The sequence below is a fragment of the Pyrgilauda ruficollis genome, unplaced genomic scaffold (genome assembly GCF_017590135.1).
Source record: "Pyrgilauda ruficollis isolate IOZ18807 unplaced genomic scaffold, ASM1759013v1 scaffold125, whole genome shotgun sequence".
In the NCBI taxonomy this organism is placed as follows: Eukaryota; Metazoa; Chordata; class Aves; order Passeriformes; family Passeridae; genus Pyrgilauda; species Pyrgilauda ruficollis.
This window is the reverse complement of record NW_024510877.1, coordinates 1,122,454-1,142,633: the sequence shown is the minus strand read 5'-3', so window position 1 is coordinate 1,142,633 and position 20,180 is coordinate 1,122,454. Positions and strand designations below refer to the sequence as shown.

At 49.2% G+C, this 20,180-nt stretch overlaps 1 protein-coding gene across 3 annotated transcripts in view; it reads left to right on the top strand.

Annotated features, from left to right (window-relative positions):
- The window catches only part of PPP3CC (protein phosphatase 3 catalytic subunit gamma), a 41,159-nt gene that overhangs the window by 15,627 nt on the left and 5,352 nt on the right, over positions 1–20,180 (top strand). The window contains exons 2-13 of one of the 3 annotated variants that reach the window (XM_041490676.1): positions 580–777; positions 1,003–1,127; positions 7,912–8,023; positions 10,339–10,484; positions 11,162–11,301; positions 11,876–11,953; positions 12,030–12,124; positions 13,543–13,668; positions 14,574–14,651; positions 16,293–16,374; positions 17,512–17,609; positions 20,027–20,056. In XM_041490676.1, the coding sequence (XP_041346610.1) occupies positions 580–777; positions 1,003–1,127; positions 7,912–8,023; positions 10,339–10,484; positions 11,162–11,301; positions 11,876–11,953; positions 12,030–12,124; positions 13,543–13,668; positions 14,574–14,651; positions 16,293–16,374; positions 17,512–17,609; positions 20,027–20,056 (1,308 nt within the window). Of the gene's footprint in view, positions 1–579; positions 778–1,002; positions 1,128–7,911; positions 8,024–10,338; positions 10,485–11,161; positions 11,302–11,875; positions 11,954–12,029; positions 12,125–13,542; positions 13,669–14,573; positions 14,652–16,292; positions 16,375–17,511; positions 17,610–20,026; positions 20,099–20,180 lie in introns of all 3 variants that reach the window. The other 2 variants (XM_041490675.1, XM_041490677.1) reach the window with 2 other exon arrangements.

Here is a 20,180-nt window from a genome sequence, read left to right as displayed (position 1 = left end):
TTGGGGGGTGAAGCTTTTTGAGGTGTTGGGGCAGAGAAGGGCAAATTCAGCTTTGTGGGGGTGAAGCTTTTTGAAGTATTGAGGTGAAAAGGGGCACATTCTTTTTGGGGGTGAAGCTTTTTGAGTTATTGGGGCAGGGAGGAGCAAATTCTGCTTTTTGGGGCTGAAGCTTTTTGAGGTATTGGAGTGAAGGGAAGCAAATTCTGCTTTTTGAGGGCATGTGGTTTCCTGATAAGGAAAGATTTTACCTGTTGGTCCTCCTTCTGGCTCACTGGTTCCTGGTTGTGCTGGTATTTCCATGGAATCTGTTCTGGCTTCGAACGCTGACTGTCCCCTTGGCATTGCAGCTCTGGCGCAGCTACAGGTGGCATTTAGGCTGCACCAAGAGGGATTTTAACCAAGCTGAGGGGTGAATCCAGCAGCTCTGGCAGCTCAGCTCTTCTCTCACTCTTTGGGAGCATCATTTCAGTGGGAATTCCATTTCTGGGTGTCAGCTCGAGGCTCGGGAGCAAAGCCCGTCGTTCCCTGTCCCCGAGAAGCGCCGTGTTGCTGACTCCTTCCCTCCCCTTGCCTTTCCAGCTGTCCCATTCCCTCCCACGCAGCGGCTCACTCTGAAGGAGGTGTTTGAGGATGGCAAACCGAGGCTCGACGTCCTCAAGAGCCACTTGGTGAAGGAAGGGCGGCTGGAGGAGGACGCGGCGCTGAAAATCATCAACGACGGCGCCGCCATCCTGAGGCACGAGAAGACCATGATCGAGGTGGAGGCTCCAATCACAGGTCAGAGCTCATGGCTCAATTCCTGAATAACAACCTGGATAACCCCAGCAGGTTTTGGTTTTTTTTTTTGCCCTGTTCTTTCCACCCGCAAGGTTTTTTAACTTTGCTGAGCTCTCAGAAGAGAGGATTTTGCCGGTGCTCGCTCTGCTCCTCGCTGCTGTCGTGACCTTGCTTTTCTTAGCGTGGTAATTCTGTCCCTCTTTTGTGCTGTTCTTCCTCCCCCAGTGTGTGGTGACATCCACGGGCAGTTCTTTGACCTGATGAAGCTGTTTGAAGTGGGAGGATCACCCAATAACACCCGCTACCTCTTCCTGGGGGACTACGTGGACAGAGGCTACTTCAGTATAGAGGTGACCAAGGAAGTGGAGCTTGGGGGTGCTGGGGCTAAAGGAACCCAAAGTGTTGAACCTCAGTTAAAATGCAGCTCAGTCAGTTAAAACCAGCTCAGAATCAGTTCAAATTTGGCTCACAATCAGTAAAATTCAACTCCAAATCAGTAAAATGCAGCTCAGAATCAATTGAATGCAGCCCAGAATCACTAAAATACAAATCCAAATCAGTAAAATTCAACTCAGAATCAGTTCAAATGCAGCTCAGTAAAGTACAGCTCAGAATCAGTTAAAACCAGCTCAAAATCAGTTCAAATTAAGCTCAGAATCAATAAAATTCAGATAAGTATCAATTAAGTGCAACTCAGAATCTGTTAAATACAGCCCCAAATCAGTTTAATGCCTCTCAGAATAGCTAAAATGCAACTCAAAATCAGTTAGATACAGCTCAGAATCAATTAAGTGCAGCTCAGAATCACTAAAATACATATCAAAATCAGTAAAATTCAGCTCAGAATGAATTCAAATGTAGCTCAATAAAATTCAGCTCAGAATCAGTAAAATGCAGCTCAAAATCAATAAAATTCAGCTCAGAATCAGTACAATGCAGCTCAAAATCAGTAAAATTCAGCTTAGAATCAATTAAATGCAGCTCAGAATCAGTACAATGCAGCTCAAAATCAGTTCAAATGTAGCTCAATAAAATACACCTCAGAATGAGTAAAATGCAGCTCAGAATCAGTTCAAATGCAGCACAATAAAATACACCTCAGAATCAGTAAAATACAGCTCAGAATAAGTTCAAATGTAGCTCAATAAAATACAACTCAGAATCAATTAAACACAGCTCAAAATCAGTGAAATACAGCTCCAAATCAGTAAAATTCAGCTCAGAATGAATTCAAGTGTAGCTCAATAAAATGCAGCTCAGAATCAGTTCAAATGCAGCACAATAAAATACAGCCCAGAATCAATTAAATACAGCTCAGAATCAGTAAAATTCAGTTCAGAATCAATTAAATGCAGCTCAGAATCAGTAAAACACAGCTCAGAATGAGTTCAAATCCAGCTGAGAGTCAGCCCAAACACCCAACCCAGATCTCTCATGCTGGATTTACCCTCCAGTGGAGTTCTGCGTGGGGTGAAGGCAGTGCTGATAACTCCCAGTGGGATTTTGGGCAGGAAAATGATGTCCCCATCTTTGGATCCTCAGGCAGTGGCAGTGATGGGGTTAATGCCTATCCTCTGCCTTCTGGGGTGGTTTTAATGTCACTTGGAGCTGTCACTCAGGGACACAAGAGGGACAGTTGATGGTGCTTTTGTAGGCAACAGGATCCTGTGGGTTCTGGAGGTTGGGATTGAAGGCACTTGAGATTTTAGTTCATGTTTGGGCTTAGGTGTTTATTGTTTTTTATCAGTGAAATAGTCTTACAACTCTGAGTTTTGTAGCTTTTTATTAGTGCGGCACAAAATGGCTATTTCTTGTGACAAGGTCTTTTAAGACTAAACTATCTAATTAAGAAATGACACTTAGATTATTTTCCTTTTTAACTTAATAACTGATCTTTCAAAGCTTGTAATGTGGACTTTTCTGTCTAATTACAAAATACCACCCAAACCCTTGAAGAAGAAGGAAGAAGAAGGTAAAAAAGAATAACCTGACTCTGCCCTAAAACTTTTGTCTTGCTTTATATTTATTTCTATATTCTAAAACTCTAAACTCTTTTAAGTTTTCTACTCTGTGTTATCACACACTTCTAACCAACTCCACACCTGTAATCTCAGTGTTATCAATTAATTTTGGAAGTCTTTCCTACAGCCTCAGGTCAAAGGTAGAGTTCTCTTGTGGGTCTGTGCCCTTCAGCACAGGAAGTTTAAAATTCTCAACATCCAGGGTTCCAACAGGACCCCACCAGTGGGAAGCAAATGTTGGAAAAGCTGCAGGATTCAGGATGGAACAGGAGGAGAAAGGGCCACGTGCCTGAGTCACTGCTTCCCTCTGCAACCCTGGAATGGGGTCAGGAGAGAGGAGCAGAAGTCACCTGGGCTGTGGCAGCTCCCTGGGATTCCATGCCCAAGAAATTGGGAGGACAAAGGATGGAGTGGAGCCCAAAAGGATTGAGAGCAGCCCCGTGGCTGCTGCTGGCTCAGTGGAGACCTGGGATGGGACAGGAAGGGACAGCTCTTAGCAAATGCCACAAATCCCAAGGGATTGCGGCCATCTGGATTCACAGAGGCAGGGCTGAGTGGAAGTGGAGCACTTCTCCCAGTTGGAAGCAAAGTAAGGAAAGGCTTTTGGGGGAGCAGGGGGCTGAAATGTGGCAGAAATCAGCTGGAATAACAGAAGGGGTGATTTCTCTTGGAAAAAAGAGGCTGCAGGAGCAGCTGAGCTGAATCTTCCCCAGTGAAAAATTTTGGGAAGGAACTGTCAGGGATGAGTGCAAGGGGTTCCTTGAAGGATTCTGCAGAGGATTTAAGGAGAGCAGGGCTGACAGCTTGAGCTCCAGCAGCCCCTGGCTCCCCTCCAGCCCCACGCTCTGGAATCCTGACAGGGAGCCAAGGTGTGACGAGGAGCAGCTTCCGGGGCAGCGGGGATGGGTGAGGCAGAGCTGGGGCTGGGGCTGCTGGGATCTCTGGGATTTGGGGTGGTGCTGCCAGGAGGAGCCCCCCAGGGAGGAAGGGGAAGGACACATCCCACTGTTCCTCTGGATTTGCAGTGTTCACATGGAAAAGGGATTATATTCCAGAACAGCAGCTCCTTCTGAGAGAAAAGGTGCATTTTTTTTTTTTGGTGTTAACCCATGAGCCTTCAAATGAGAGGTGTTGGGCCCTGTGTCTTTGTATGGATTGTGTGGATCAGGGTGGAAAAGTGCTGCTCCCATTCCCTGCTCTTAGCCCAGGATTGATCTGACATGGAGGTTTTGCTCTTAGATCTCCAGAAGTGCTGGGGATCAGCACCCTGGTGTCTCCATGCTGGGATCATCACAGAATCATGGAATGGTTTGGGTTGGAAAGAACCTTAAATCCCATCCTGTTTCACCCCCAGCCCTGGGCAGGGATGCCTTCCACTATCCCAGGTTGCTCCAAGCCCTGTTCAGCCTGGCCTTGGATGCTTCCAGGAATGAGGAAATCTTTCCCAGCTCCTCTGGGCAGCCTGTGCCAGGGCCTCTTCACCCTTACAGGGAAAGAATTCTTCCCTGTGTCCCATCTAAATCCCCTTTTAGTTCAAATCCCCCTTGTCCTCTCTGCCTGTGATAATATGGAAGAATTCCAAGACGATGTATGGCCTTGGAAAACTGAGGTGGTGGGGCAAAAAAGATGTTTTATCTTCTATTTCCTGCTGCTTTTTCCTCTCCTCCTTGCCTTTCCCCCTGTGTTGCAGCAGGAATGCAATGGATTTTCCCTGGAGAATCCCTCTGATCCCACAGCTCAGGGTGGGCTTTGATGGGCACAGCAAACACACTGCAAACATCAGGATAAGGCAGAATCCAGAAGTTTTCATTCCCATGTACCTCTCCCTTCCACCTAGGTGGAAAGAGATTCCCATCTGGGTGTGCAAACTCTTGCTTTCTGTAGCGAAACAACAGCAGGTTTGGAGTATCCCAGATGGAAAAACATCCAGGTTTTGCCTGTGGTGTGACCTCTGGGAAGGTGGGGAGCAGCAGCAGCAGCCTCATGAGTCACCACACCAAGTTGGGCTTCCATGGGGAGATGATCTGAGCAGCTGGGGCTGTCCTGGGCAGAGCCAGGCCTTGGAATCCCTGTGGATTCCTTCCAGCTCAGGATATTCCACGATTCCATAACCGTGACCTTTTAACAGAACGAAATAGGAGGGGGTGGTTTAATTGCAGGAAACGATGCCAGACTGGAGGCCAAGGAGGTGTAAGGGCCAGATTTCCCTTCCAGGTGTTCCCTGTGGCTCCAGGTGTTTGGTTGTCCAGGTACAAGGAGGAATTTGTGGCTCAGACAAAACCTTCCAAACCCCAGCCCCCCCAAGCCTCTCAGTTCATCAGCTCAGCTGGATGTCAGCAACAAATCATTCAACAAGTTCTTGCTGGGCCTCTGGCTTAGGGAAATTCTCATTTAAAAACATGAATTCCCAGTATAATGAGGCCATGGAGAGTGGATTGGTTGATGGTTTAGTTTGGTTGTTTTTTTTTTAAGAAAAGAGTTGTGAGGGGAGAGGGGAGGGGAAGAAGCGTGTGAAAGCTGGAATGCTGCTGGAAGGGGACTCTGGGAAGGGTTTGCTGTCCCAAACCCGCTGTGACAGCGAGACTGACTGGCCACAGATCCCAGCTCCAGAGTGCAGGGCTGACAGGCAGCATGGAAATCGGGATGAACTCCCCCTTTGGGAGATGCTGACGAGGCACAGCCCTGCTGAAGGATTCCCAGTGGGAAAAACGCTCCTTTCATTCAGCTTTTAGTCCCAAATCCCAGAATGGCACAAGAGAGGTCTGTGCTCGTGGTAGGAAAGGGCCGTCCCAGTCCATGAAGCTGGAATACAGTGAATAGAATGATTTTGTTAAATTAGTGAATTGTTATGACCAGGAACAGAATCCATGCAAAGAGGAAATTTATCAGGAAAAGTGCTGTGATAATGGCATGCACCTTTCCCAGGCCAGTTCTTCCAATCCGGTTATGACAGGACACGTGATTGCTGTCTAATTATGGAATTATATGGTAATCTTGATTTAATGCACTTTTTTATCCAGAATAATGTTAAAGAGATCCAGTCAGCCCTGTAAAGTGGGAGTCAGGCTGGATTTGTGGGCTGGATTTGGGAGTTTTGCCTCTGTTCCCACTCTGGTAGGCTCTGTGTGTAAAACTTCCTTACAAATGCCAGATTTTGGGAATGATGAGAGAGGTGATGGTGGGGGCAGGTTTGGCACCAGCCCCTCTTTCATTTTTGGGGTTGCGAGTTCCAATTCCTCTTGGAATTCCCTCCCTGTGTCCTGCTGAGCTTTCCCTTTCCAAGTGGATCAAACCCTTGGCTTTGGGCGTCACAATGAGAGGCAGAATAAGGAGAGAAGGAGATTATTTAAGATGATTTAAGCCCAAAAAGCTGTGACTGCCTGGATTTGCTCCTTGGCTATTGCAAGCAGGCAGGAATCAATTCCTGGGAAAGGGATCTGTGCAAAACACCAGGAAGCATCCAAGGCATGCAAGTGTAGAAACTCCCTCATTCCTCATTCCAGCCCCTCTGGAGCCCTCGAGGGCTCTTCAGTGTCCTTTACTCCGTGTCTCCTGGTACCCACATCCTTGGGAATGGTCGCTCTCCACATCCCTGGCATGTCCAGGAAGAACAAATTCAACCCCATTCCACTTTAAACCCCTTCAAATGTGTTTTAAAATCTCTCTTCTGCAGGCTGCCAACCTTGCATACATCCCAAACCCTCCCCTATTGATGCTGTGTCTCTGCCTTGCTTTGATGCCAGGGCTGCTTCTTCCTCCAAGCCACTTGGTTCATTTATAGCAACGTCAGAGTTCTCCTGCCAGCCCAGAAAAGTGACATTTCTCTTGCAAACACAGGGAGGTTAAAGCTTTAAATCCCAGAATAATTATAAATGGTTTTGTTGGGAGCATTCCTCCTGGTAACAGATGCAGTAAAACATGATTCTGCTACTGGCCTTGGCCCCGTTCTCTTTTGGAATTCCCAATTAATCAAGTTGTTAATGTGGGGTTGAATTCCAAGTGAGACACAGGCAGTGCTTTACAGCTCCTCGGGGTTTTTGGGATCAGCTGGGATGATTCATGCAGAGCTTACCTTGCAGCTTCAGTCTTCAACACCACCAGATCTAAGCTGGCTGTGCTGGGAACCAACAGGGAACTGCTTCATTTGGGTTCTGGAGGTTGCTCCCAGCTGGTTCCTGGGGATCTGTGCCCCAGATTGGGAATTTTGGAGGGTGTAAAACAGACTTGGTGGCGGTTCCTGTTTCCCAGGTGGGTCCTGCAGCCTGTCAGCCCCCAGGGCAAGCTCCTATTAGAGACTTAATCCAGCTCCTGGAGCTTGCTGTCCTTATGGATTGTCCTTCCAGCACTCCACAGCAGTGTGATAACATTTCCACGTGTGAGATAACCCGCTGTCAGCCCGAGCACACCGGGCTGAGTGGGCCCTCCCTGCCTCCCAGCCCTTCCCTCAGGCTTTTTTTGGGAAGCCAGCATGAAATATTTCTGCTAAAAACCCCGGTTTCAGCCTGGCTTTGGTCTGTGCCTCATCAAAGGCGCCGGTTTTGCAGGTGTCGCTGCTCGCAGAGGGGATGTGGAAAGCCCTTGTCAAAGCCAGAGAGCTTTGCTAAGCTAAGCTTGTTTTTTGGGCTCAGCTTTTCCTGTTTTGAGCTTGAACTTCACATGACTGTAGCACAAGCAGAAAAACCAGGGAGGGGGGAAATGAGTGAGGAAGGTGAAGTTGAATTTTCCGGGTGTTTTGTGGACAAATGTCTGCCTGCTCCTCTCGCTGGTCTCCATCCCAGTGGAACATCTGGAGCAAACAGCTGGTTCTGCTTTGCTGCTCTACAAAAGGGTTTTTTTTTTTTTTTTCCTTTGGTTTGTGCTGGAAGCAAAGCTGCCCCCACCCAGCCCTGAGCTGCTTTCTGTTGGCCACGACCTCATTTGTCACTTCTCCAAGTCAGCCCTAATATAGAGAAATCCCGGTGGCTTTTCCCCACTTGGCCAGGAGGAGATCCACTGCCCATTATGGAGCTGGGTTCCACTTTGGGTGTCTTCCCAGAACCTCTTAGTGCAGTCTCAGGCTGATGAGTGCCCTGGGAAAGGATTTTATGACATCCCCTGTTTGCCTCTCTTGCAGTGCGTGCTGTATTTATGGAGTTTAAAGATAAATCATCCCAAAACGTTGTTCCTCCTTCGAGGGAACCACGAGTGCAGGCACCTCACAGAATACTTCACCTTCAAGCAGGAATGTAAGTATCAGCAGTGGGAGAAGGATTTGAATCCATTTAAATAATACATTTTAAAATATATATTTTTTAAAAAAGGTGTTGTGAGAAGGCGTGGGCTTCAATTTTTGTGCCTCTGAGTGACATCAGAGCTGTAAAAACCTGTTGTCTTGTTTTCCTGCTCTTCTGCTATAAAAAACACCCCAAAACCCAAATCTTTAAGTTCTGTTAAGCACCAAACGTGGCCTTTTTGGTTTCAAAGACTGAGTGTGGATGGAAGAAATGGGAAGAAATGGGAAGAAATGCCCTTGGTGAGCCAGGCACACACATCCTCCCCTCCCTGACTTCCAGGCCCAGCAATGTGGAATCAGTGCCAAAAGCCTTCCAGCTCCAGATTGTGCAGCTGGGATCAGTGATTGGAGCTGGAATGGGGGAAGCATTTTCTCCTCCCTGTTTGCACTGGGGAGGATCATTTACCTTTCAGATGTTTTTTTCAGTTAAAAGATGGGTTTGTGCACAGCATTTGAATGTTTTTAAAGCAGTGCTGAGGAAAGGTCAGGGAATGCTGGGTGTCTGTCATTCCAAGCAATAAAAGAGGTGGAGAACTCAATGCAAAGCTCCTGTAGGGAGCTCTTGCTCAAGAACCCAACCTGCAGAGATCATTCTGGGCAATGAACAAATCCAGTCTTTATCCCACCAGCTCTGGGTGGTGTTGGATGGGGGAAGGCTCAGAGGGGAAGAGTCCCTGCTCTGTTAGCTCAGGTGTGAGCTGGAGAACAGCTCCCAGCTCTGTGCTGGATGCTGTGCCCATCACCTGCACACAGGTGAGCTCCTGGTGAGCTGGGCCCCGTCTGAACCAGGGGGTGGGGCTGGGTTTTTCCCTTTGGCAGTCAGGAGGTGCTGCTTTTCCCCTTCCCTGAGAACCCTGCTGGTGTCTCTGGAGAAAGGAAATTTCTGAGCAGATTTGAGCCTTGGTGTAAGAGCACAGTGCTTTGGAAAGGCTGTGATTTATGTATGGGAACATCCTCTTCCCCTCTGCTAGGGTGAGGCATCACTGGGATTGTCATCCCTGGAAGATCCAGTGGGAAGATCCATTCCTGTGGGCAAATCCTGCCTCCCAGGAGCTGTGGAAAAACAATTCCTGCTCCCATGGCTGTGTGCTGCTGCTGTGCCAAATTCAGCAGTCAGGATGAGGCTAGAGGTGCAGCAGGGCTGTGGGAAGTGATGGGGTGGCTTCAGCAGCACCCCAAATTTATCACATGATCCCAATTTTCATTCTGTGGGAACACCTCATCTCCTTTGTGCTGATCTCAGTGCAGGTGTTCTGGAAAAGAAATTGGAGGGACATGAATATTGTCCAATTCCACATTAAAAAAACCTTTTCTTTCACACATCCAACAATTATTTTACAAGTTGGTATTTTCAGGAATACACAGGTGCTGAGTTGATTTTAAATCAGTATTTTCACAAATGCACAGGTGATTTTAAATCAACATTTTCACAAATGCACTGGTGCAGAGTTTGATTCTAAATGAGCATTTTTGAGAATACACAGGTGATTTTAAATCAGTATTTTCACCAATACACAGGTGCAGAGTTTGATTCTAAATCAGTATTTTCAGGAACACACATGTGCAAAGTTTTAATCTAAATCCGTATTTTCAGGAATACACAGATGCAGAATTTCATTCCAAATCAGAATTTTCACAAATGCTCAGGTGCAGTGTTGATTCCAGGTGCTGAGTTGATTCTAAATCAGTGTTTTCACAAATACACAGATGCAAAGTTTTAATCTAAATCAGTATTTTCAGGAAGACACTGCTGATTTTAAATCAGCATTTTCATGAATACACAGATGCAGAGTTTTAATATAAATCAGTATTTTCCCAAATGCACTGCTGATTTTAAATCAGTATTTTCAGGAATATACAGGTGCGGAGTTTTAATCTAAATCAGTATTTTCACAAATGCACAGGTGCAGAGTTTGATTCCAAATCGGTATTTTCTCAAATACACAGATGCAAAGTTTTGATTCTAAATCAATATTTTCACGAATACGCTGCTGATTTTAAATCAGTATTTTCAGGAATACACAGGTGCAGAGTTTTAATCTAAATCAGCATTTTCACAAATGCACAGAGTTGATTCCAGGTGCAGAATTGATTCTAAATCAGCATTTTCATGAACACACAGGTGCAGAGTTGATTCCAAGTCCGTATTTTCACTACCAGCTGCAAAGTTTGACTTGTGACCCCTTTTAATTTTGAGCTTCCTTTAGGAACTGGAGTTTATTGATCAGCACTGGACTGATCAGAGCTTGGTTGGATTCCTCCCTGCAGGTCGAATCAAGTACTCGGAGCGAGTGTACGACGCGTGCATGGACACCTTCGACTGTCTTCCTCTCGCTGCCCTCCTCAACCAGCAATTCCTGTGTGTCCACGGGGGCCTGTCCCCAGAAATCACGTGTCTAGATGACATTAGGAAAGTAAGTCAGCTCCTGGAGCTTTTCCATTCCGTCCCAGCTCCCCGTGGGGCTCGCTGCTGTGTGGATTTGGGGATGGGAGGGTGGGAATGCATAAAATCAGAGGGTTTTGAGGAAGCTACAAAAGACAGGCCTCAGGAACAGCAGAACTGTGATTAGAGCTAAGCAGTAGCCATAAGATTGGTCAGCAGAAAAATATGTAAAAAGTAGAAAAGTAAAAACAAATAGAACAATGGTCTGTGTATTAATGCTTGTCTAAAATAAATCCATAAAAAGTATATCTAACAAGATATTAGGAAGTTGTAAGCTTAATAATAGAGCTCTGTACATTGTGTTTTAAGGCTTACAAGCAGGTATTGTATTTGAAATAAGCAAACATTGTTTTAACCAGAAGTACACGTGCTTATAGTGGTTAGATAAAACTACTGTCAACATGCTTTTGCTTTGAGTGATTTGTCAAAAATCTTTTAAAGTGAGTTGTACATTTAGTTCTTTATCTGCTGCCTAAAATGTGAGCAGATAACATCTTCCCATTGTCATAACAATGTAATGAGGCTGATGCTGGAAAATACAACAGCTCCAGAGGCTTCCTGGCAGCCCTGTCCCGTTGGTGATTTGTCCACAGCCCCAGCTGAAGGAACCCTGCCACAGCTCCTCCTGATGTTGTGTCCCCTCTCCAGTTAGACAGGTTCAAGGAGCCTCCAGCCTTTGGTCCGATGTGTGACCTGCTGTGGTCGGATCCCTCGGAGGATTACGGCAACGAGAAAACCCTGGAGCATTTTGCCCACAACACTGTCCGAGGCTGCTCCTATTTCTACAGGTGAGGGGTGGTTCTGGGGGCATTTCTCTCTCCTCACACTGAAATCACTGGTCAGGCCACTCTGTGGGGCTTTGCAGTCCATGTGAAATTCTCCTCACTTGGCTCTAATGCACAAATTCTTGTTTGTTTTTTGCTTCTTTGGATATTGAGCTGTCTTTGGATAAGTTTGAATATTGAGCTGTCTTTGAATAAATTTGAACATTGAGCTGTCTTTGGATAAGTTACTTGGTAGAATTGGGATCTCAAGCGGCAGAGATGCTTCTTTGGGCTGTGAGTGGTTTGCAGCACCTGGAAATAGGTGCTAGGAAATATTCTCTAGGAAATATTCTTTCCTTGCTAAAAAAGAAGAATTTGTGCTGACAGTCCACTTATAGGAAGGGTTTAACAGAACCCTTTGCAATTAATTATTGAATAAAAATATATCATTTGAATAATTTTGGAATAAAACAGATTTTGGGGTGCTGGACAGAAGCTGGATGTTTTCTGCAAGTGGCTGCTCCCTGAAACCAAGACCACCCGAGCTCTGTGCTCTCCTTTGCTCGCAGCTGAGTTCTCCTCCCTTTTTGTTTTCCAGTTATCCTGCAGTGTGTGAATTTTTGCAGAACAATAGTTTGTTATCCGTAATCCGAGCTCACGAAGCCCAGGACGCTGGGTAAGTGCTGCAGCCCGGGGGCTGGGCGGGGTTTGGGCTCTGCTAAGCCAGGTTTAACTCGTGCCCTGTTTTGCAGGTACCGAATGTACAGGAAGAGCCAGACCACGGGCTTTCCCTCATTAATCACAATCTTCTCTGCACCAAATTACTTAGATGTCTATAACAACAAGGGTAAGGCTAGGGCTCTGCTGCTCTGGGGCTGGGTCAGGAAATCCCTCTCCCACTCTGCCCTCCCAAAATCACAGGATAATTTAATTGGAAAAGAGCTCCAAGCCATTGAGTCCGACCTGTGCCCAATCCCCACCTTGTCACTGGTTGTCACTTCCAGTCATTCCTTGGAGGCCTCCAGGGATGGGCACTCCAAGCCTCCCTGGGCAGTTCCCAGGCCTGAGCACCTTTTCCAGGAAGAAATTCCTGCTGAATCCACCCTGAGCTGCCCTGTCCCAGCCTGAGGCCGTTCCCACTCCTCCTGTCCCTGTTCCCTGGAGCACAGCCCGACCCCCCGGCTGTCCCCTCCTGGCAGGAGCTGTGCAGAGCCACAAGGGCCCCCCTGAGCCTCCTTTTCTCCAGGCTGAGCCCTTTCCCAGCTCCCTCAGCCTCTCCTGGTGCTCCAGCCCCTTCCCAGCTCCGTTCCCTTCCCTGGATTCACTCCAGCCCCTCCATGTCTCAGTGAGGGGACCAGAAGTGGACACAGCCCTCGAGGCACCTCCCAGTGCCCAGCACAGAGGGACAATCCCTGCCCTTCTCCAGCTGCCACCACACTGGTTTTGATACAAAAAATACACTCTTTTTGATACAAAACCCTCTCCTCCAGTCACATTCTTGTGCCTGGAATGAAAGAGAGCTTTGTGTGCTGAGCTGAAGTGGTTGACTTAATGTGTTACTGTGGCAATTAACTGTGGAGTCATAAGGCCTGGAATAAAGCTTTCATTCCCAGCCACAGGAGAATGGAGCCCTGTTGATGGATGCTGCCATCCCACAGAAGCTGATAGTGTAGGAAAGCTTTCCACTTCCCCCTGCCCCTAAACCCTGGGGATCGTGGTGGGATTTTGTCCAGCTGTGGGGTTTTTCACCCCTCACTTTGAATCTTGGCTCTGTTTGAGCTTAACTGTTTTAAGCTGAGAACCAACCTGAGTAAACCAAAAAATGATGGTTTAAACCTTCTCATTTTGGAGAGTTAGTAGTTTGATGCTACCCAAGTGTAACGGGGTGTTGATAATGAAGGTTTTTAACACTGGTAAAACTTCCAGAGGGAGCCAGGCTGGGAGAGCTGGGGGTGAAAGAGGAAAAGGCTCCAGGGAGACTTTAAGAACCCCGCCAGAGCCTAGAGGGGCTCCAGGAGAGCTGGACAGGGACTGGGGACAAGGGGTGGAGGAACAGGACACAGGGAATGGCTCCCACTGCCAGAGGACAGGGATGGATGGGATATTGGGAAGGAATTTCTTCCTGTGAAGGTGGGGAGGGGCTGGGATGGAATTGCTGGGGAAGCTGTGGCTGCTCCTTAAGATCCCTTCAAATCCAGCCCATTCCAGGGTTCTGTAGGTGGAAATGCCCATGGACATTTATTCTCTTTCCCTTTTCTCCCCCAGCTGCTGTACTGAAATACGAAAACAATGTCATGAACATCAGGCAGTTCAACTGTTCCCCTCACCCCTACTGGCTTCCAAACTTCATGGATGTCTTCACATGGTCTTTGCCTTTTGTAGGGGAAAAGGGTAAGAGAGATTTGGGTTTCTGTTCCAGATTCCCAGTGACTGCTCCTCGTATCCTGAGTGTCACAAACCTGTCCCACAGTGCTGGGGGAGTGTTGCAGCTCCAGGTAGCACAGGAGAGCAGTTCAGGCTCAAGGAGATCTTCATTACTGGATTAAATTCCTGCAAGAACAGCTGTTGATAGCTGTTTGATAAAGCTTTTACCAGTAAAACATTCCTTTCTTGCTCTTTCTGTATTGCTGGTGGGGCTGATCTTGGGTGCTGTAGTCCCACCTCAGAATTTGGAGATGTGTCTCTTGGTTTGCAGCAGAGGAATTTTAAATTCCTGCTGGCTCCTGGCCCACCAAAAAGGAAGCATTCACTTCAATCCAAGGCTTATTTTGTTCTGAAGATGGCGAGGCAGCTTAAAATATGACCAAGACTTTGCCTCAGCTTTTCACCAAAAGAATTTTTACCTTTCCTGATGAGCTTAAATTCCACCCCAGTCTTGTATGTTCAGAGTGCACCTCCACCCTCACCACTTCCACAGGGTTTTTTGACTTTGAGGCACCAAAGGTCGAATCCCCCCTCCCCAGATTTGGCCCTTCTCAGAGCCAGGTGTCTGTGGCGTGGGTGAGGATGGGGAGGGGGGACCTTGAGGGAGCTCAGGCTGTTCTGCAGGAATGTTGGCACCTCCTTCCCCACGTCTGGTTCCTCTGTGATGTGCTTGGCCTGCATCCACCTCCTTGGCAGAAGATGCAACGTGTGTCGTCTGCTCCGGCGCCGCTGCGGGTACCGGCAGGCTGTGCCTAAAAGTGTCTTTAGGCTCCCACTTGCAGGGGACAGACGACCTTGAAATCTTTCCCTCATCCTCCAAATCCCTCTGCATGCCCAGGCCTCTCTGACCTCTCTGTCTGTGCCTCTTGCAGTCACCGAGATGCTCGTGAACATCCTCAACATCTGTTCTGATGACGAGCTGATTTCGGATGGCGACGAGACGTTGGAAGGTAAAATATCCCTGCTGGCACCAGAGAGCAGCGGGGGGAAAGGCTGGGCAAGGTCTTTCATGCCTGAGCAGCACTTGATTTATAGCTGGACACCCAGCCAGGGTCTCCGGTTCCTTTTTGCCCAACCTTTGCAGTTTTGGGTAAGGAATGTTATTTTATTTTTTCTCCTTTGCTGCTCAGTCACAGAGAAATTAAATGGCATTCACTGCGACAGACATTTCTTGCCAGCTACTCTGGGAATGGTTTCCTGCTCCTAACACAGGTTGCTGGTTTTTTTTTCCCCCAATTCAAAATTTTCTGTACCAAAATATCCACCCAGTCGTCTCATCTGTTGCAGTGAAGTCCTCTGTAAAGTGGCTTCTCGTGTCACCCCCCTCCCCAAAAACGCTGGTTTTGGCCCTGGTTTTAAGCCATGCATGAAGGGGACAAATCAGTGGTTGAGCTGATGAGCAGTTTGGATTTTGGGGGGACTCAGGAGTGAGGTGGTGACCTGAGGAAGCTGAGGGGGGCAGCAAGAAGTGGGGCCTGAGCTGCCTCGGCCCCAGGTGGAGACTCTAACCCGCTTATCCCATTGCATTTCCGTTTTGTTTTTTGGTTTTTTTGGTTTTTTCTTTCCTCCCTCCCATGAAAATTAAATTTGTTTCTTCTATCTCTGTCTTCATCTACTTGTTTCTTGGTGTCTCCTCTCCCTGAAGATCACTACATTTCAAGCTATCCGAAAGGTACCCAGCTAGAATTTGCTACGAGCTTAATTATCACTGCCTGTGCCACCAGATCCTTGAAGTGGATTTCCAGAGCTGACTAGTGGGGCAGTCTCTTCATCCCCTTTCAGTTTTAACATAAGCTCCATGTGTTTTTTAACCCTTCTGCGTTCCTCCAGGAACTTTGAGAAACGGGGGTCACGTTTCTACCTGATTCTGAATGCAGCCACGTAGTGCATGGCTGAGCCATGGTGCATGTTAGCCCTGGGTTTGGCTTCCCTGTCCTGATGTGTACCGGGCCATGTGAGGAATCTCAGCTGAGAGGAGATGGATTTGTTCCCTCTTTCGACCTGAACTTTCCGTTTGGTTTCAGCTCCCTCCGTGCTTTTTTTGTTTCTCTCTCCCGTTGGGTCCGTGGAGCGGAAGGGGAGCTCCCCCCGTCCCGTTGTGTCCGTGTGGGGTCAGAGCAGAGCTGCCAGGCTCGGGCCAGCCCTTCCCTGTGCTCCTTGGATGCCAAAGCTGATGCTTGCGTGCCGCTGCGGGCGAGCACAGCGGTGCCCATCAGCCGTCAGCCCCCTCCGTGCTCTGCCTTGCAAACCGTGTCCTCATGGCTGAGTCATTTGTGTCACATCCTGTGCAGTGTGGGCCCAGCTGGTGACCTGCCAGCCAGACCTCCCCGAATCCGTGTCCTGTGGTGGTTCTACTCTCTTTAGCCCTCTCGAGTTCCGTGTGCCATCTCGTTGGTGTTGCCCTCCTCACCGCCATCCTGGTGCCATCCTGATGCCATCCTGATGCCATCCTTCCAGCACCGTTCTCTCTCCTGTGAATCTGTAAAAACCATGATTTCTTTTCCTGGAGTCAGGCAGGTGCTTCATCCTGACCTTCCCTGGAGAGCAGGAACCCTCCAACGTGCAGCTCTTTGCTCTTTTCTCTCCCCAAGGTGGGACAACGGTGCGCAAGGAGATCATCAGGAATAAGATCAGAGCCATTGGGAAGATGGCACGGGTCTTCTCAGTTCTTCGGTGAGCATGGCCTGGGGACTGGGCTTAACTGGGGACTGGGCTTAACTGGGGACTGGGCTTAACTGGGGACTGGGCTTCATTCAAGGACTGGGCTTCATTCGGGGACTGGGCTTAATTTGAGCACTGGGCTTCATTTGGGGACTGAGCTTAGTTCGGGGACTGGGCATAGTTTGGGGATGAGTTTAATTTGGGGACCGGGTTTAATTTGGGGACTGGGTTTAATTTGGGGACCGGGCTTAATTTGGGCACTGGGCTTAATTTGGGCACTGGGCATAGTTTGGGAACTGAGTTTAACTTGAAGACCGCGCTTAATCTGGGGACTGGGCTTAATTCAGGGACTGGGCTTCATTTGGGCACTGGGCCTCATTTGGGGTCTGGGGCTTCATTTGGAGACTGGGCCTAAACTGGGGACTGGGCTTAATTCAGGAACTGGGCATAGTTTGGGGACTGAGTTTAACTTGGAGACTGGGCTTAATTTTGGGAGCGGGTTTAATTTGGGGACCGGGCTTAATTTGGGCACTGGGCTTAATCTGGGGACTGGGCTTAATTCGGGGACTGGGCTTCATTTGGGCACTGGGCCTCATTTGGGGTCTGGGCTTCATTTGGGTACTGAGTTTTATTTGGGGACTGGGCTTAGTTTGGGGGCTGAGTTTAATTTGGGGACTGGGTGATGGAAGAACACTGGTTAGGAAAAAAAGAAGGGAAGAACTTCATAAAACAATTGGTTTTTCCTGACTCTTTCAGGACACGTTTGCCTGAAAGTTTTAGCCAGGTAGGGGTTGGTCTTTTCTCCCAAATAACGAGTGGCAGATGGGAGGAAACGACCTCAAGCTGCAGCAGGGGAAGTTCAGGTTGGATATTAGGGGAAATTTCTGCATGGAAAGGGTTGCCAAGTACTGGAATGGGCTGTCCAGGGCTGTGGTGGAGTCCCCATCCCTGAGAGGTTTAACAGCTGCGTGGATGTGGCACTTGGGGATGTGGGTAGTGGTGGTGCTGGGTTGATGGTTGGGCTTGGTGACCTTAAAAGTCTTTTCCAGCCTTAATGATCCCATAGCTCCATGATTCTCATGATCCATGCCTCCCACAACACCCACCAGTGCCCTGCTCAGTGTGTAACTGGTGCTGCTCTTCCTGCAGGGAGGAGAGCGAGAGCGTGCTGACCCTCAAAGGCCTGACCCCCACAGGTACCCTGCCCCTGGGAGTGCTCTCGGGGGGGAGGCAGACCCTGCAGACCGGTGAGTATCCCTGACCCCCCGCACTCCCCCTGCCCCAAACCCCCTGGAGCAGCTCCCACGGGCGGCCTGGAGGGTGCCAGGGGACCCCAGCCAGGGTTCAGGCCCGTGGGGAGGAAGGATTCCCAAGCAGGAGTAAGCAGAGGTGTAGGTGGGGGTGTGGAGAGATGCCAAGATGTCCCCGTGTACCCTCGAGGAAGAAAACCCACAGCACCCTGCCTAAAGCATGTTTAGTGCTTAATTGTTTGTTTCTGCAGCAAGTTTTTATCCTTTATTTCCCTTCTAACGCTGCATGGTGCACATCCTCTGCCTCACCTCGCTGTGCTGCTGCTGTGTGACAGCCTCTGTGTGAATGTGACAGTGACACGGCCTCTGTGTGAATGTGACAGTGACACAGCTGCTTGTTTGTTCTTCGTTCAACCAGACCCCTCCCAGTCTGCCCCTGTCAAGTCATGAATCCCAAACAGGAGGAAGGTCCAGCCAAAGGAACGAGGTTCCTCCAGGGCTGGATGGTTCAGAAAAGTCTCCTCTCAGGTTTTTGGGTAGTTGTGGAGGTTTCTTCCCAAATTTGCTGCGTCCTTCAGCAGCTCAGGGAGCAGCACGGAGCAAAGGATCCAATCCTTCCCACACCCAGGGCAAGGATGTTGGCTGGTGCTCAGGGAATGAGCTATCCCAGGGGGAATCCTGTAATCCAGCGTGTTAATCCTCCCCTGCCATCGGCCTTTGAAGCCTGGCACCTCCCCAGCTTCCCCCTTCCCATGGGCACCGGGGATTTCCTGCAGCTCTCCCCAGGCTGGGGCTGGGGTTTGCCTGGATTAAACAGTTCACGAGTCAGAAACGTGGAAATATCACTGCCTGCTCCCAGGGAGGATGCAGCATCCCTCCCAAGCTCACGGATTTCTCTGCCCACAGAGGAGGATGGATATTTTTTCCCTTTTTTTATAGAAACCATCACAGCCCCATCGCCCCAGTTCTGGGAACAGAGCCTGAGTGGGAAGGTGGCTGTTGCAGCAGCTCTGTCCCTGTATCCCGACAGCACAGGTCGTGCTGTGACGTTCTCCAGCACCTTCCCCTCTCAGGGGGTTCTCTCAGGGGTACCAGGGATCTCCCCTCCCCCAAAATAAGCCTCTCCCAGGACAGAACAAACAAGCTGGGCCTTTGCTGCTGCCTTACCCGCCCCGCCCGCCGCCTGCAGGCTCCCCCCGCTCCCTGGCATCTCCCAGCTTCTCCTGGCCTCCTCACCCCCCTTTCCTTGTCCTTCCTCCTTCTCCCACTCTCCTTTCCCTGTCCTTCCCCCTTCTCCACCCCCCTTTCCCTGTCCTGACCCCTTTCCCTCCCCGTTTTCCCCATCCTCCCACCCTTTCCCGTTTCTCACATCCCTTCACACTCCCGGTGAATTTATGGGAGCCTCGTCTGTTGGGTGAGGAGGAGGGGGGGCTGCCCCCCTTTTGGGGTGCCTGTGCACCTCAAAAAAGGGAAACAGGGCTGCAGTGTGGGGGGGCACTGCCCTCCTGAGCCTCTCCCCAGCCTTTCACAGCAGGGCTTGGCAAAATCAACTGAACAAAGTCACGGAATCTGGGGCAGAGCTGTGCAGCCACAGCTCCATCCTTCCTCCGTGGCCTCCCGAGGACCACGTGGCCTCTGTATCGTGTCCAAAGTGAAAAAAGCTGCAGTTTTGAGGCTAAAATCCAGAGAATCTGCTCAAGGGAAGGGCCTCCTTCCAGATGTTGAGGCAGGGCCTACCAGACCTTGGATGTTGCTGCAGCAGATTTAGGAAGGGGGACATTGCTCAGCTCTGTGGTGCCTCGTTGCTTGGTAACACTTTCAGGAGGTGGAGCTGAAGCCAAACTGGATTTGGAGCCTGATTTTCTGTTACAACTCAAGGCACCAGGAGCAGAGCAGCCCAGTACCTGCTGCTTGTCCTTCCCTGGAAAGCAGGCTGCCCCTCTCCTTCCCACTGCTCCAAAGTGTCCCCTGGGATCCCTTCAGTGTGTGGAGGGTGAATTCCACATAACAGATCATCTGGAGGTGGCCTGGAGCCACCCAGCTGGGATCAGATCCACAGCTTAGTCCGAGCTTGTCCTGTCCAGTGCACACAGCAGGAAGCCCCCACTCTCTGCTCCTCTGTTCTTCCATCAGATCAATCCAGAGGAAAGGAGACTCCCCCTGAGCCCTTGGGAGTCCCCTTCCCCCCTTCCTCTCCACCTCCTGTCACCTTTTTCTCCCCTCTTGCCACTCGTTTGGCACCACCGGGGCTGGGGGGCCGCGGGCTCTGCGTCGCAGCCATGATGTCGGATCACTCACTGTCACTCTGTTTTTGTTTCCTTTTTTTTTTTTCCTGTTTTTTGTTTTATTTGTTTTGTTTTGTTTTTTTTTTCCCTGTCTTCATTTCTGCATGCCACTGTTCTTCTGTATTGCAGCCACAGTAGAAGCGGTAGAGGCACGGGAAGGTATGGCTAGAACCCGGCGAGAGACTCAAATCATCTCCGTGTGTGCGTGCGCTCATTTTAAAGAGCTTTACCAGCCCTTAACGGAAGCTTTTTACTCTTGCATCACCAGAAGTGGGGGAGGACG